Below are 16,088 nucleotides of genomic sequence, written 5' to 3'. Positions count from 1 at the left end.
GTGATGGATATACCGGGTCGTTCCCGTCTGGGGCATCAAGATAGAGAACTGGGCATGTTCAAGAAGGAGAAGGACTCCTGTCGCTGCTGGGGGTTGGGATCAAACTAGTGGTATCTTGAGGAAACCTCGAGGCTCACCAATAGGGCTGGTCCAGGCAGCTGTCACGGTCACTGCGGCCATTACAGAAATGCTGTATGTGGACGGGTTCCAAACTTCACGGTTGCCGCCGATACCAGACTTGACGAACGGGATAGGAGAGGCCCGGCGGTCGCAAACCAAAGGCGGGATCCATCTCGACCGGAGCGCCCACAATTTGCCCCTCGTCGCGTACCGTTCCTGAGGGCGCGCGTGTGGGCGGCCCACACCAGCATGCGAGCTGACCCCCTCTTCAAGGAGATGCTGCAGATCTACCTCCCCGATCGGGATGACTGCCACATGGTCGGATGTTCTGGAGGCTTTAGTGGCTTTCTTCCAAGATTGCAGTTTGGTGATGTGCGGCTTGATACCTTCCTATGTGGACGTAGGCTTCTGGTGCTCAACCATCGTTTGTGTACGTATTGTGAACTCTACTCAGGGCTCATGCGCTAAAGTGCTTGAAGTATGGTCAGTTTCAACATTGCCTCTTGATTGCGGCCGGCATGCCGTCAGCTTGGGGGCAAATGAGGCAATCGTGCATGCGTCTCACCCTCGGATGGCTGATGGACCATGGACCCCATGACCCTCCCGCCGTTCTAGGCTTCAAAGGGTCGTTGCTGATCTTCATCGGATACAGACGTTCAACCAACACCATGAATCCGTGATGGACGATTAGATGGGGCGTAAGGCGTATCCGAATGGATGCAGTGCTGGTCCTGGCAACGGATGGGCGGGGGGAAGAGCTGGCGAGGAGAACGATGTGACGCTGCAGCTGTGTGATTCTCGAGTCTGGGCTCTTTTTGGTTTTATTTTTGACAACATTCTTGTTCCTGCGTACCTGCACCTGGGAACCATGCTCGGAGCTTGGCCTCATTAAACCAGCATGCGGGTAAAATTGTTGGTTCCTCTCTCCTGGTCCGCTGCCTCGCGATCGGGCGGCAGCGGCGGCGGCGGCGGCCGGTTTTTCGAGGCCGAGGGGCGGAGGCTTGTGGACCTTGTTGGGCGTACCACTCTATAATTCCAGATTGGAGCAGATGCTTCTCGTACCTGCGTACGGTCTCCTCTTTACGTGCAGGGAACGACGGCGAAGATGGACCGAGTCTGATGTCGAGGAGGAAAAAGAGCATCAACATCTTAGCGAGGTATGCCCCTTTTCGGTACGTACCTACCGTCCATATGTGGATTAGTGGACACCGGGTGGGTGCACTGCTAACCAGCTGCCGAATAAGGTTAGAAGGAAGTTCATGCTAGCTCAACAGACACGGCAGGGACACGGGCCATCAGCTTATCGCGTTTACGAGTGACGCTAGAATGCCTCTTGTCTTTTCGTTGTACATCACCTGGTGTCGAGTGACACCAGATGGCCAATGCCCCCCGCCGCCGCCTTGGTACGGTACCTGTGACTTGTGTCTCGGTACCTGGACTGGGCGCGCCTGTCAAGCTGTCTTTCTTGCATCCTTCATCAAGCCATCCAAGCACATTTCCAAGCCATTCAAGCCACCATCGACGCTCCCCGGGCTCTGTAACGGCACTGGCTCTTCTATATGGGTTTTCCGTCTCGGTATTGTCAATGTCTTGACGTCGTCTCAGAGCAGAGAAGCGAGGCAGCTCGACAGGACGGAGGAACACACCAGGGGTGAGGAGGCACGGGACAGAGGCGGTGACTGGGTGACACTCGCTGCTCTCGCCATTCGATGAGAGCCTGGCAAGCAACCGTTGCACCGCTCTTGGACCAGCGTCACTTCACGCATTTGTCGCCGCCATACGAGGTAGCGTACAACCGCTGGACGGCATGGGGACACACGCGAGATAGAAGCCGCGAGAGCACGTTACGACAAACTGCACTCTTCTTGAACAATGCGCGCTAGATCCAACACCAGCAACCATCCGGCTACCCCTGGAGCTCCGATACTACCTCTCGGCATGCACGACGGCCGGTCTGTGGGGGGCACCATCTCGACTTCTCAAGACGGTAGGTGATGAAGCAACAGCGACCCGTACCGCACGCCATTGGCACTATTGGTCTCCGCCTGGCCAGCGCCGTGCCATCCGTCGCGTCCGAACGAGGAAGCTGGTCTAGGTCTTGGCGGCGCAGCCTTTGGTTGGACCTCCATCGGGCGACATCGCGACTCGTCCGCATCCATGGCAGGCTGGCAGCCATCCCGTCTCGAAATTACCTTGGTATCTCGCCCCAGATAAACATGGCCCGACGCAACAGGGCGAGCTAAACGACGACGGCCTCTGAAGACATCGCCTTCTCCGGTCCCGGCCCTGGCGCCTCGCAGCATAGCGCCGTGGTTCTCTGCAGTCGCCTTTTCGACACCACTCTTGCGCTTGAAGATGCAGCTAGGTATGCGCGTACGAGACAAGGGCATTTGGTTGCGTGCAACTTCACGGCACCGGCCAATGGCCATGGCATCGAATCCTGGACGTCACGTCTTGGACATGGGGGGATGAGCTCGGTGGGCTTCGGCTTCGGCTCCCTCTTGCTCGTGCTGCTGAGCTTGGAGGAACAGGGAATAGGGCGAGGTGCTCACTCTCATGGCATCGCCACCCGATTGCTCGTCTGATAGCAGGGACTACTTAAACCTCGTCCTCCCCGCAAACGCCGACTTGTCTTGCTCTTGTTCGGTAGCTTTGCGCTCTACTACATTCATTCGTTACCAAGGCACGACCCAGCATCCGTCAAGATGCGCATCTCGGCCACTGTCTCAGCCTTCGCCCTCGCCCTCCACCTCGGGGGTGTTGCCGCTCTCGGTCCCCGCCAGGAGGCCAGCAACAACGAGGAGTCCACCGTCTTCGTCGCCAAGAGCTTCATCATCGAATACGCTCCTGTGAGTGCCCGCTGCGCTTGGCTGCCGCCTGAAGAAACCCATGTTCTCTTTCGTACCAATGGTGGTCGTCCTCCAGCTGACACTTGCCTTTTCTTTAATACTTAGGGCTCCAGCGCTCGCGTTCGTCGTCAGAACGTTGCTTCCACCGACGGCATCAAGGTCGTCAAGGAGTTCACCAGCAATGTCTTCTCGGGCGCCAGCATCGAGACTGATACCTTCACCATCGACACCCTGCAAGAGCTCCCCGATGTCATCAACGTCTGGGTTAACGAGGAAGTCAAGTTGGCTCCTACCGAGGGTCGCGCTGCTGCCCCCGATGATGCTGCCACCTACTCGACGCACAACGCCACCGGTGTAGCCAAGCTTCACGCTCAGGGCATCTTTGGCAAGGGTGTCAAGGTCGGTGTCGTTGATACCGGAATCTGGTACAACCACGTTGCTCTCGGCGGTGGATTCGGTCCCGGCTTCAAGGTCGCTGCCGGCTACGACTTTGTTGGAGACGGCTTCTACCCGTCAAGCGGCCCCAAGGCCCCCGATGAAGACCCCCTCGACACCCGTGGTCACGGCACCCATGTCGCCGGTATCGTCGCTGGCAAGACTGACTCATGGGTCGGTGTCGCCCCCGAGGCCACCCTCCACGCCTACAAGGTCTTCTCCAACGCCGCCAGCACCGATACCGCCACTTTGATCGAGTCCTTCCTGGCCGCTTACAACGACGGCGTTGACATCATCACCGCCAGTATCGGTGGTGCCAACGGTTGGTCCAACAACGCCTGGGCCGAGGTTGCCTCTCGTTTGGTCGATGAGGGAGTCGTCGTCACCATCTCTGCTGGAAACAGCGGAGCCAACGGCCCCTTCTACGGCAGCTCCGGCTCCTCTGGCAAGAACGTCGTCGCCGTAGCCTCCGTCGAGACCGAGGTCTTCCCAGCCATTCCCTTCGAGGCTACCTACGGCGGCAGTGAAACGGTCCGCGTCGGATACCTCCCTGCCGGAGGCTACTTCCCTCCCACCATTGTCGACTGGCCTATCGTTGCCCTCAACACTGACACCAGTGACCCTGCCGACGGATGCACTCCCTACCCGGCGGGGAGCCCTGACTTGACTGGAAAGATTCCCATCGTCCGCAGAGGAACTTGCACTTTCCAGGTCAAGCAGGAGAATCTCGCCGCTCTGGGCGCCAAGTACATTCTCATCTACAACAACGGGTCCCCCATGACGACCCCGTCCACCGGCAACACCGACTCTCAGATCGCCCTGATCACCGCCGAGTCTGGAGCCGCTTTCATCGCCGCCATCAAGGCTAACACTACCGTGACCGCCGACTTCTCGGTCAACCCCGAAATCCCTATTGCCCTCGACTACCCCGCCGGCAACCGCCCCAACACCTTCACCAGTTGGGGTCTGCTGTACGACAACCAGCTGAAGCCTGACATTGGCGCTCCTGGTGGCAACATCTTCTCGACCTACCTCAACGGCGAGTACGCCATCCAGAGTGGAACGTCCATGGCCTGCCCTTATGTCGCCGGTGTCGCCGCTCTCTACATCAGCCAGCATGGTGGCCGCTCCGTTCAGGGCAAGGGTTTTGCCCGCGCACTGTCCCGCCGCATCATCTCCAGCGGCTACGCTCTGCCCTGGTCTGACGGCACTGCCACCGACTATGGTTACACCGCGCCCCCGGCCCAGGTCGGCAACGGCCAGATTGACGCCTGGAAGGTCCTCCACTACGACACCCAGCTCGAGTTCGAGAAGATCCAGCTCAACGACACCCGTTACTTCTCCCGCTACCACGACATCACCGTCTCCAACAAGGGCAAGTCGGACGTGACGTACAAGTTCTCGGTGCAGCCCAACGCGGGTGTGGACGCCCTCGCCTGGATTCCCGCCTCCGGCGGCTTTCCCGGCACGAACCGTGTCAAGACGTTTACCCAGCTCCGCCCCAAGACGTACACGCCCGAGATCAGCTTCCCCCGCGACTTCACCCTGAAGGCCGGCGAGAGCAAGACCGTCTCGGTCAACTTCAACAACCCGGACAACCTCGGCTGGAACACCACCGGCTTGCCCCTCTATGGAGGCAAGGTCATCATCCAAGGCAGCAACGGCGAGCAGGTGTCGGTCCCCTATGCCGGCGTCGGCGCCGATCTCCGCAACACGCTCGGCGGCGTCCACGAGGCCGGCTGGCCGCAGTCTTTCTCGACGGTTGACGACACGCCCATCAGCGAAAAGGCGACGTACTCTTTCGACCTCAGCATCGAGGCCCAGGATTTCCCCAAGATCTACCAGAAGCTCTTGTGGGGAACCCGCCAGACGCGCTGGGATATCTTCGACGCCAGCTGGACGGAACGCCAGTGGGTGTACCCTCCCGTCGAGGGCAAGAACGGCTACGTCGGCTCCGTCGCCTCGTGGGTGGGTTCTGGCAATGTTCAGACGTTTGACCCTGCGCAGTACGACCCTGACCAGACCTTCACTTACCCCATCACCGACGTCTCCCGCGACACGGCTGCAACGTACAATGAGCACTGGTGGTTCGGCAAGCTGGGCAACGGCAGCCAGATCGCGCCGGGCGAATACCAGTTCCGCTTCGCGGCTCTCCGCCCCTTCGGCAACCCCACGCACGCTGACAACTGGGATGTCTACAGGACGCCCAAGATCACCATCACTGGACAGTACTAGATGTGCAGTGAGGAAACGCATTGGTGTTTAATCATGTTATGGATAACATAGTACATAATCTCATAATGAAGTAATACATGATCTCCCTCCACCACCCATGAGCTCAACACTCGCGCCAACGTGAAGTAATGAAAAACGTGCACATCCTTTTTCTGCATCCCATCATGTTAGTCAGGGACAGATTTAAGACCTCGTTCAAGCAGCGGTTGTCCGAGTCTCAGTCCACCAATGCAGCCTCCGCCCCCGCCCCCGCCCCGGTCCCCTCATTTTCCAGCTTGAGCTTGTTGCATAAGTGTATGCCCACCTCCCGTAAACATTGTTGGCCAGCGCAGTTTCTACAAAGTAACGTACTTCTCAGCGAGGTACGCAAAGCGGGCAAAGATTATCCCAAAGCATCCGCCAGGTACAGACAAGATCCACGGGTCGGTCCGAGGGATATCACACCACTCGAGCGGGGAAAGGGAGGGGGAGGAGGGGTGTCTCGCGGCCCGCGCCGCCATACAGCTCGACTAGGGACTTTTGCGAGTGTGAATCAGGTAGCAGATCGAGGGTGGGAGGGGATGTGTATCCCGTTTTGTGTAAGCGAGAGAAGTGCATTTCGCGTTTTTGGACGCGTACATCCTTCAGGGAAACCTGTTTCGAGGAGCATATAAGTGTGTGTTGGGCTGAGACCTGGTTGGCCAGTGGTGCGTGATGACGACTTGGCTCTTGTGTGCCGCCCTGGTGTGTAGAGACCATATTATTCTCATATGAACAGGCCAATGCCACCTATTGAACCTCTGAGGTCCCTTGGTATCTGATGTTTTGTATGTCTTGTCACATATATATCCCTCCCATTCTATTCCTTCATCCTGTGCCTCCCTCTCTGAAAAGAAGGCCATCAAATCGAGCTCCATAGTCCCCAGCATAGACTCTCCCTGGCCAAGATGACCATCGAAGAGCAGGTGCCCGAGGATTTCAACAACGCCCACAAGGCCGACTTCAAGTCCATCTACAACCAGCCCGACCCGCGCGCCTACTTCGCCGCCTTGACGCCGCTGGGCTACCAGATACCACAGCGCGCCCTCCCCGTCATCGACCGCGTCCTGGCGCTCTCGTCGGTCACGCACGATGCCACCACCACCACCACCACTACCGACGACAACGTCGAACCGGGCGTCATCAAGGTCCTAGACGTGTGCTGCTCCTACGGCATCAACGCCGCCCTCCTCCGCCTCGACCTCGACCTCGACGGCCTCGCGGCGCACTACGCCTCCACGCCAAAACTTTCGGCCGCCGAGCAGACAGCCGCGGACAAGCGCTTCTTCGCGTCGCGCCCGCGGCGGCCCAGGGTGGAGGTTCTCGGGCTGGACTCCGCGCCCGGGGCGGTGTCCTACGCCGTGGAGACGGGGCTCCTGACGGCCGGCTTCGCGGAGGATCTGGAGGTCGCGGAGCCCTCGCCGGCGCTGCGGGCCGCGCTGCGGGACGTGAGCGTCGTGGTGTGCACGGGGGGCGTGGGCTACGTGTCGGCGACGACGTTCGCGCGGGCGGCGGCGTGCGTGAGGGACGCCGGGCGGCGGCTGTGGGTGGTGTCGTTCGTGCTGCGCGTGTTCCCGTTCGAGGGGGTCGCGGCGCGGCTGGCGGAGGAGCACGGGCTCGTGACGGAGAGGATCGAGGGGACGGTCTTCCGGCAGCGGCGGTTCATCTCGGGCGAGGAGCGGAGGGCGGCGGTGGAGGACGTGAGGAGGAGGGGGTTGGACGAGGGCGGGCTGGAGGCGGACGGGTGGTTCTGGGCCGAGTGCTGGGTGACGAGGCCGAGGGGGGCGGAGGCGCGGATGGATGATGTTTTGGGGTCTGTTGGTGTCTTGAGGGTGTGATTGGGCAGTTTCGGTGTTCCGGGGAATTATTGTTGTCCATGCTGTCGTTGTTGGTGTTGTTGTTGTTGTTAAACATTGTGTCCTGTTGTTGATACTGTCCCCTCTGGCTGTGCGGAACACATAGACTTCCACCGACCAGATCCAAGTTATGAAGCAGCATCATCAACAAAGCAGCTCTGCTTACGCGTCATATTTTCTTCCTAGTTGTCCAGATAGAAAAGTTTCGTGTGTTTCTGTCCGCCCCTCGAAGGGCAACAACGGATGAAAGGGGGGATTCGAGCTCGACATCGGGGCGCGGAGAAGGCTACGGTGACCTCTCCGGCTCTGGGGTTGATTTGCTAGCAGTTTCCACGTTAGAAACATTTGACTCCTCTGGTCTTTTCTCATTCTGGGCCTCGGGTTGGGCCTCGGGTTGGATTGACGCTTGACACGGCGAGCCAGACGTTGTCGATGTGCTTTCGAGAGGGGGGGGCCCAGGCTTCGGCGACACCGTCTCCCCTTTGACCGCAGATGATTCGCAGTCTGTCCGCGTACTCGGCCCTGGCGATTCCTCTTCCTGTGGTGTCGACTCTGGTTCGGTATTGTCCCCGCTACAGGGAAAATTCTTTGGGATGCAGCTGTGGCACTTTGTCGGGGCCCGTACCCGGGGATCAGGTGTAAGTCAAGCGAACAAGGAAGAATAAGGGGGAAAGCAGGGAGAGAGAAAAGAGAAGCGAAAAAAAATTCAACTCCCGACTTGAAAGAAATACAGAAGAAACTCTCTCATACCTTTTTTTTGTGTTTGCGACATTCTTTACATTTCTGATGTTGGAGGCTGCGAGGCATTCGATGCATTTTGCAGTTGGTTCGGGGATTTGTTTCTGTCGGCGATGTAATCAAAGATCAAACAAAGGTTGACAACGACCACTGCTCGGCAGATAAAAAAACCGGTAGTCAGCCCAAAAATCCGAGAAATATCTAACGAGTGTTCCTTTATGGATGATGGAGTCGTTCCTCTCAAACGTTGTATCGAGTCTTCGATCTGGGCCCCCTCTGAGACCCCTTTTTCAAAAGTCGATTCTGAGCCAAGGAGTGCTGTAGGTTCACCGCCACGACATTTCATCCAGGTAGATTGTTCTATGACGCCCCTGAGCTTCTAGTAAAGATGGTTTGGTCCTCGTGTCTATGTCTCAGTTTCCAAGCTCCCTTGGCTGGTGGGTTGCTCCTTGCACGTCCGGCGTCTTACCCCCATCCCCATGCGTTCTATTCATGTCAACAGGCCTGGTAGTCTAAAGCGGCACACGAACCGAGGACCCAACATCCCCTATACCAGGCCCTGCATTTCCAGCGCCCGTCCGAACAAGCAAAGCCGAGATTCAGACCTCATCATAGGCCCGGTGCCCAGTCGCTTACACGTAAGCCCCAGGTCTACCTCTGGCCGAAAGGCTGTCTTCGGCAACAACCCTCCATCCCCCCCCCACGTCACCGCTTTTAGAGAAGCCACTGACGGATAAGTGTCGGCGGGCGCTAGCTGAGAGTTCCCTGGCCGATCCAACTCGGCAGCAAGAAACGTCTGTCTAGGGCTTCGTGAAATCCTGGTTGGTAAATGTAGCGGGGCTGAGGCCTCCAGAACCAAGATCCCTCCCCCCCTCGTGTAACTCTCTCCTGACCGCATCGTGATACCTCGCGATGCCTTGATCTGTGAATTCCGGTTTGATATGGGCCTGTCAAGGCACACTCTATTTCGGAGACAGTTACTTTCTCCATCGTAAACGCGCGGCGTCCACCAGCACCAATCATACCCGAGGTTGACCCGTCTGGAAACCGAGCAACGTGAGTGCCAGCAAAACGCAGAGGCCAGACGGTTTCGGGGTTTGAAATCTGGAAAGATAAAGAGGTCTGCTGCGTCTAATCCCGATGCCTGTTCCGACCGGAAGGGCGTTCCGATTCGAGAAAGGCGTGGGTCGAGAAAGCGTATCTGTACGCTGCGAACCAGTCGCAATCCACGCCGTTAGACGGCATTGGCCTCCCTTATTGTTGGTTGCAAGCCAAAGTTTAAGCGCTATACCAGACGGAATGTAGAGGTGCAGAAGCAGCCACACTTTCATCTGTAGCAGTACATCTGGTCAGTCACATACTTCCATGCTTCACATACTCCAGCTTCTCTCCAGCCCGTCAACGTTTCGATTGGGGCTGCGCTACTGGTCTCAACCCTGCGCAGCACCAGCCCAGGAGTCGGAGCTTCCGCATACCATACCTAGTAGACGTTGACCCCCTGAAAAGCCGCACTCAACCCATACCGGCGCCTCATCAACTGGCTTCTATCCTGGTATCCTGGCCTGCCGGCGGTCGTAGGTCGGGGAAATCCCCCCCCCCCCCACTCCACAGGGCGCATTCAGAGTTAGACCAAGCCTCCTTTATCTGGCTCTCCTGATGCCCAGTACGTGGTAATATCGGGGGGGATGGTGAAGATAGCCTATAACTCTACTAGGATTGAGCAGAATCTAGTAGCCCCATCTAGGTACACCTGTAACGGCACGGATAGTATCGTGTCATGGGAAGGGGATCAACGTCGTAACAGATCTACCATCTCGTTCTCGCATTCGCCTCCACACACACACACACACACACACACACAGATCATGAGGAGGACGGGCCACAAAAGTCCCCGCATGACTAACCCCTCAAGCGCCCAATCAACAGACATGCTAGAATCTCGAGAACGATTTGCTACTTTTTTTCCCGCCCCGTCAGGGATTTCTTTACGGAAGAGTTTGCCCGCTCGCCTGTTATCAGCTTCTCATCGATCCCCACTCGGCCGAGGAGACGGCCGCCTAAGCACAGAATGGCATTGCTTGATGACGCGGCTGTGCGGATCGGGGCAAGCTCCTCACGGACGAATGGACTCGGCTCGGCATCGGCATAGCGGTCCGTGATAGGCTGATTTATTCATCTTTTTTTCCCCCTCCCCTCGATACCTAGATGAACCGCATAAAGCGGACCGGTTCTAGTCGTGGTATAATACGCGATTGAGTCAGAGTTGCCCTCTTCTCGAGAGAAACTACGGCTGTCATCGGTTGCTTGCAATGTCGGCCTCGACTTCAAAAACAATCTCCCCCCCTCTCTCTCCAAAATAAGAAGAAAAAAGAAAAAGAAAAAGATAAAAAAAAAACCACCAAAATCGCAGTAACACAACCGGGTTCATGCACGAAAGCATGTCGAGATGCACAAATTGGCCGAGATGATGATCATCCATTATATTGACCACTTAATCAGGCGTCCATGCTAGGTTCGTCATCTGCGATAACCTTCGAACGCATAGCATAACCTAGCTCAAGGGCCAGCAACTCGCAACAAAGCCTCTAAAGAACGAAAGAGAAGGAAGAGGGAAAGATTACTATGCCGGGTCACAGACGCTCGCGTCCTAGGCATTGTAGCCAATGGTTTCACGGCTTTCGGGGCCAGGACCCTTGCTGGGAGTAAGATAAACATGGGCTATCGCAAGCACTGGGCATCGGGGACGGGCAACCACGGTTTTACATTTCAGCACGGGCGACGGATAACTGCACATGACGTTGGATTGTAGTGTAGCAACCGTCATCTGGTGTCGTGTCGGGGGCAGATAGTAACTAAGTGCTGGTTAGAGTTCAGCCCGAGAAAAGGGTAACTTTGCCAATGAGTCAGTCAACCGGCCAAGTTGGGGCTTATACCGGTCAAACAAGCGAAGTATAAGCGGCCACACATTTAGAGTTGATTAAAGGATGGCCGATCAGGGTGGGCTCAAGCTCATGCATGCATGCATGCCTGCCCGTCTGTCTGCTGTATTTGTAAGTTTGTAAGTTTGTAGCAGCCGGGCAGAACCATCCGATCGGCCAGGAGAGTTGTCGAAACCATCCCGAAAACCGAGTGGGGCCCGGCACTCGGCCTCGTAGGGCTGAAAGAAGCGTTTTTTGTTACTCCATCGGCCACTCCGTACTGATCCGTAAATTTCGCCGGGGCCGGCCACTTACTTATTCAAGTCTGTCCCGATATAAGTATGTATGCTGTGGAGACTGCAAAAACTGCCTCGCCCCTGACCAGCTCCATAAAACATGGGGAAAGAGTCGCTTTCGTGGCGTAGCGATTGGCTGTGTCGTAAAAGACTAAAGCCTAGTGCAGAAAGCCATAACAAGGCATACCAAGGCATACCAAGACATGCCCTCTGTTACTCTGTGGCGGAGGAGATTGCGCCGCAGGGGACAGTCAGGGGGGTTTACTCGGCACCCGAGGGTCGCGATCGTTCCTCTCTTTACAGCCTGGCTTATATAGTGGACGCTGCCCGAACTACCCATCTTGGCAATGTGCCTCCCCTGCTTGGACTTTTCTCGCGTCCGCACAACCCGACGCCCGAGAGAGAGAGAAAGAGAGAGACACGCAGAGATAGTCTTGTCTTTGAGGATCACAACGTCCACTTTTCATTCGTCAGCAGACCCGGTTCGGCCTAGAGAAGAGAGAGAGAGAGAGAGAGAGAGAGAGAGAGAGAGACAGCTTAACCTCCTAACCTGTGACTTGCTCCCCCTCCCTCGTGGCATAGCACAACATGTCATTGGACAAGTCGATCCCGGGCACCGGAGTCTTCCCCGTGGATCCCGCGCGCAAGAGACCTAAGCGAACTAGGGCGAGCGCGTCAAAGGTTAGGACCGGATGCTTAACATGGTTTGTGACAACACCACTCACTGATGCCACTTTAGCCCCTTGGAGAACTGTTCCACTAACGCCGCCTGCCCCCCCATCAACAGCAAGTAAGGCCGCCTTCTCTCCAGCCTATTCGTTCTCCTTCACAGCTACCTCGCCATGACATGACGCCAACGTCTGCTTTCATGTCGTCGTACCCGACTTAACCCCCACCCACCCGCAGTTTGGCTGACTGAACCGCGTCTTAGAGCCCGTCATGTGAAGTGCGATGAGGACAAGCCGTTCTGCAAAAGATGCAGGAGAGACAGGCACAAGTGCGACGGGTACGCGGAGCCCTTTCAGACTAACCGACGAACGAGCCCCAAGGGCTCGACCTCGCCTCGCAGACGAGCAGCAGTCACGTCGGTAACGCAACTAACCCCTCCGATCGACTGGGATGTTTCCGGCACGACCTTGGAAAAGTTGATGTTCCACCACGTCCACCGGTGTACGGTCCCGGACTTCGGCCTCGCAACGCCTCTGGCCAAGGTATGGAGCAACTACATCCTGCCCCTCGGCTACTACGCCGACTCCATCAAGCACGCCATCATTGCCCTCGGCGTTGCCCACAGAGCCTTCCTGGAGAGGGACCCCTCCGCCGACTCGGCGCCGTCCCAGTCCGATTTGGCGTTCAACGGCCTGGCCGAGAGGCACTACCGGAAAGCCGTCTCGGAGGCGATCAAAATCATGGCCGACCCGTCCCCCGTCAACGTCCGCGTCACGCTCGTCTGCTGCCTCGTCTTCGTCTGCTTCGAGATCGTCAGGGGCCAGTACGACAAGGCCATCCAGCACCTGAGATCCGGGTCGCGCGTCCTGGAGTCGCTCCACCAAGCCTCCTCCCTGGCCAGCCGGCGCGACTCCACCGCCTCGCTCTCGGTGGCCGACCGGTGCCTGGCCGAGACGGTGCGGAATCATTTCAGCCAGCTGTGCGACATCGCCGACATGTTCACCTGCATGGGCATGGACGCTTCGATGCTGACCGAGGCCGACATCGTACCGGACCTGTCCTTCTTCACGCAACCGAGGGGGGGCAGTGACGAGAGCAAGCCGTTTGCCAGCGTCTCGGAGGCCCGGCAGTGTCTTCACTTTGTCGAGCTGATGTTCGTGGAGGCCTTTGACGACCGCTGGCACTGCAGTTCCGATGGCTGCTGGCACTCTTCGGCGTCGTGCGCCAGTAGTAGCCCGACGCCCGGATCGCAAAGCTCCGCCAAAGAGGCATGGGATAAGGCGACGGCTCGTTTCAGAGCGTGGTGCTCCCGCTTCGAGCTGTTCCAGAAGGCCCTGCCCGAGGGCATGGGGCCGGCGGAGCACGACGAGCTCAGGGCGCTGCGGTTCTCCCAGAAGAGCTGGGAGATGTTCAACCAGCAGGACGGGCCCTGTGCCGTGAAGGACGTGAGCGCCGAGGAGCTCCACCGGCTCATCGACATGGCGGAGGACATCGCGTCCTCCTCTCGGGAGGGGCGGCCCAGGCCCAAGTTCGCGCTGGTGGCCGACGTCGTGCCCTCGCTCGCGTACGTGTGCGCCTTCTGCGACAACGCCGAGGTCGAGCGGCGCATCGTGGACGTCCTGCGCGGCATGAGACGGAGGGAGGGGGTGTGGGACAGCCAGGAGATGGCGGACCTGTACGAGCTGGTCCTGCAGGCCAAGCTCGACAACCGGTGGAAGGAGGAGTACAACTGGGAGACGCTGCCGAGCCTCACGAGGATGATGTCGAATATAGGGGTTTCCAGCCCGTCGACGAGGAGTCTCGTCAGCACCCCGCTGGCCTCGCTCTGAACGAGGCGATCGATTCGATGCAGATGATGCAGAGGCGCTGGGGTGCCTTTGCCTTGCTCCATTCACTCTCTTGAACAACAACAGGAATGACCCTGGCATCTGGGTGTGTGTGTGTGTGTGTGTAAATGCTCGCGTTGAACTGGAAGTTCTCTTTAATAAGCAATGATTCTTTTGGATTCGGAAAGCAAACAAATATCCACACAGGTTGATTCCAATCCTGCGACGGCGATAATGAGGGCCTACCCAGAGTCGATTCCGACACAGTTCACTGGCAACCCCGAGATTGGAACCGGAACATGACTTAGGATTCGTTAATCTCCGGGTGTTGGAGGGACCGCATCGATTGAAAACAGCTGCTCGTCGCGACAATTCCTGTTTCTTTAGGATCTTGATGTCGACAAGCACAGCCAACCGAGACAAAACAAAAAAACCAACCCCCGATCCCCCCGGCCTCGGTGGCTTGATTCCCCATGACGTCGCGGGGGTCGCGCAGGCTGCCAAGTTCAGGAAGTGCAGCTCAAAACCCCAAACCTGTTCGACACGGGCGTGGTATCTACGTGTTCGCGACGACGACGTCAGCAGGGCTGGGCCTGACTACGCACTTCCAAAAACCCTTGTAAAAGAACATCGGGGTATCGTTAGAGAACGGCTATAGGGCTTACCGAGCTCGATGGAAGTCTCCGGTACGGCGCCGTTGCACGTGCAGTTCAGCCATGCCCGGGTGGTCCCGAAGATCGGGCCATAGACGGGGTCCGGCAGGCGGTAAACGTGGCAGCCGTTGCAGGTCTGGCCGAAGTTCCCTCTGCTGCTCCACTTCAAGGGAATTAAAGTCAGCTGGGGGGGCGGACGGTAGCATCGCGCTTTTGGTTATCCAGGAAAGGGGGGGCATCCAGTTGAGGGTTGAGTGTCCTCTGAGAGAGAGAGAGAGAGAGAGAGAGAGATCGGCAGCCGGGGTTTCACTTACCTGGATTGTATTACCTATGTACGCGAAGCAGATGTTTAAATCGAGAGAAGTTGACCTTAAAGTACCCTTGCCATCACCCACGTCGCAGTTCGCCGTCAGTATCTGAGTCGTGGGGTCAACGTGTTCATCCTTGCAGCTCTTGCTGAAGTCCCCGGCAGTGACTCCCACGGCGAGAAGAGCGACAAGAGGGACCCGAGACCTCATCGTGACGAAAGGCCGAAAGCAGTGGGAAATGTTTATGATCGCCAATACAATAGGAATGAGAGTTGCATGTGGGACTTGCTGGTTTCAAGCCAAGACGACGCAGCTCATACTTAACGTCCAGTCTTTCTGGCCCCGTGATCTAGAGCCGCCAGTACGTGGAAACACGGGAGTATATTGCTTCCATGGTCCTTCTGCGTGCAGGCGACAGCGTTGACAAAGTCGTATGCCTCGCTTCTTTTGGAATGCCGTTGTAACCGTAGACCCTCTTGACTCGCTCACGGGGCTGCTCTATCTGAGCCGGCCATCACCCCAACCGGGCAGGTGCGGAGCGTTGGTTCCTCATGTTGCGGCTCTATCGAGTGAGTCTAATCCAATCAGAGAGACGAAAGAAAGAAACGGCAGAAAGGCGGCTATCTGCCTCACCACTTCGGGCGTGTAATACGATGATCCGGAGGACGCCGGAGAGAATACGACACTTTGATTTCCTTGCCGCAATTCACTCAATAAGCGCACTTTTCGCTTCATCGTGAGCATTATGACAGGGCAGCGCGCCATGTTGGGTAGCAGTTCAAGCTTTTCCGTTGCGGGGGGAAATAACCCTATGCAAGGATTCCAAGATGCTCACGTTGGTGTGGACCTCTGTCTGCGGTCTACAAGTAGACGCAGATCCTACATAGCTTAAGGATCATTTAGAGTGGTGGATCCGCACGGGAACTACGTTATCATCCCGCCGGAAGACGAAGGGAATGCTTGGCTGGACTGGGCAGCCCAGGGCTCTGGGCGAAGACCGTGGCTGGACAGCCACGTCCTCCAGTGCCCTCCTGTGTGACACCACGTATTGTTTACCGCTGGTATCTTGTTGAATAGTCCCGTATGTTCGTCACTAACACGACAAATCAACTAACTACCTGGCCACCTGCTTTCACTCGATCTGCAAAGCGAGGTCATCGGCTTGAA

At 57.4% G+C, this 16,088-nt stretch overlaps 5 protein-coding genes across 5 annotated transcripts; 3 read left to right on the top strand and 2 right to left on the bottom strand.

Annotated features, from left to right (window-relative positions):
• Nucleotides 1–99: 99 nt before the first annotated feature.
• Nucleotides 100–2,549, bottom strand: CH63R_06696 (uncharacterized protein; the record flags this gene model as incomplete). Its single annotated transcript, XM_018301671.1, has 5 exons — nt 100–510; nt 974–1,147; nt 1,191–1,300; nt 1,533–1,837; nt 2,137–2,549. 5 exons carry the CDS (start codon nt 2,547–2,549, stop codon nt 100–102), a joined length of 1,413 nt encoding a protein of 470 aa, XP_018159521.1.
• Nucleotides 2,550–2,825: 276 nt separating this feature from the next.
• CH63R_06695 (Subtilase) lies at nt 2,826–5,639 on the top strand (the record flags this gene model as incomplete). The annotated part of the gene is made up of 2 exons (XM_018301670.1): nt 2,826–2,969; nt 3,075–5,639. 2 exons carry the CDS (start codon nt 2,826–2,828, stop codon nt 5,637–5,639), a joined length of 2,709 nt encoding a protein of 902 aa, XP_018159520.1.
• A 926-nt stretch (nt 5,640–6,565) lies between these two features.
• Nucleotides 6,566–7,495, top strand: CH63R_06694 (Methyltransferase type 12; the record flags this gene model as incomplete). Its single annotated transcript, XM_018301669.1, has 1 exon — nt 6,566–7,495. The coding sequence occupies one exon, from the start codon at nt 6,566–6,568 to the stop codon at nt 7,493–7,495; it is 930 nt and encodes a 309-aa protein (XP_018159519.1).
• A 4,558-nt stretch (nt 7,496–12,053) lies between these two features.
• CH63R_06693 (C6 zinc finger protein) lies at nt 12,054–13,963 on the top strand (the record flags this gene model as incomplete). Its single annotated transcript, XM_018301668.1, has 2 exons — nt 12,054–12,146; nt 12,413–13,963. 2 exons carry the CDS (start codon nt 12,054–12,056, stop codon nt 13,961–13,963), a joined length of 1,644 nt encoding a protein of 547 aa, XP_018159518.1.
• Nucleotides 13,964–14,516: 553 nt separating this feature from the next.
• On the bottom strand, nt 14,517–15,131 carry CH63R_06692 (CVNH domain-containing protein; the record flags this gene model as incomplete). Its single annotated transcript, XM_018301667.1, has 3 exons — nt 14,517–14,557; nt 14,626–14,776; nt 14,928–15,131. The coding sequence occupies 3 exons, from the start codon at nt 15,129–15,131 to the stop codon at nt 14,517–14,519; spliced, it is 396 nt and encodes a 131-aa protein (XP_018159517.1).
• Between the last annotated feature and the right edge of the window lie 957 nt (nt 15,132–16,088).

The sequence above is a fragment of the Colletotrichum higginsianum genome, chromosome 4, assembly GCF_001672515.1.
Source record: "Colletotrichum higginsianum IMI 349063 chromosome 4, whole genome shotgun sequence".
Taxonomy (NCBI): Eukaryota; Fungi; Ascomycota; class Sordariomycetes; order Glomerellales; family Glomerellaceae; genus Colletotrichum; species Colletotrichum higginsianum.
This window is presented reverse-complemented; position numbering and strand designations above follow the sequence as displayed.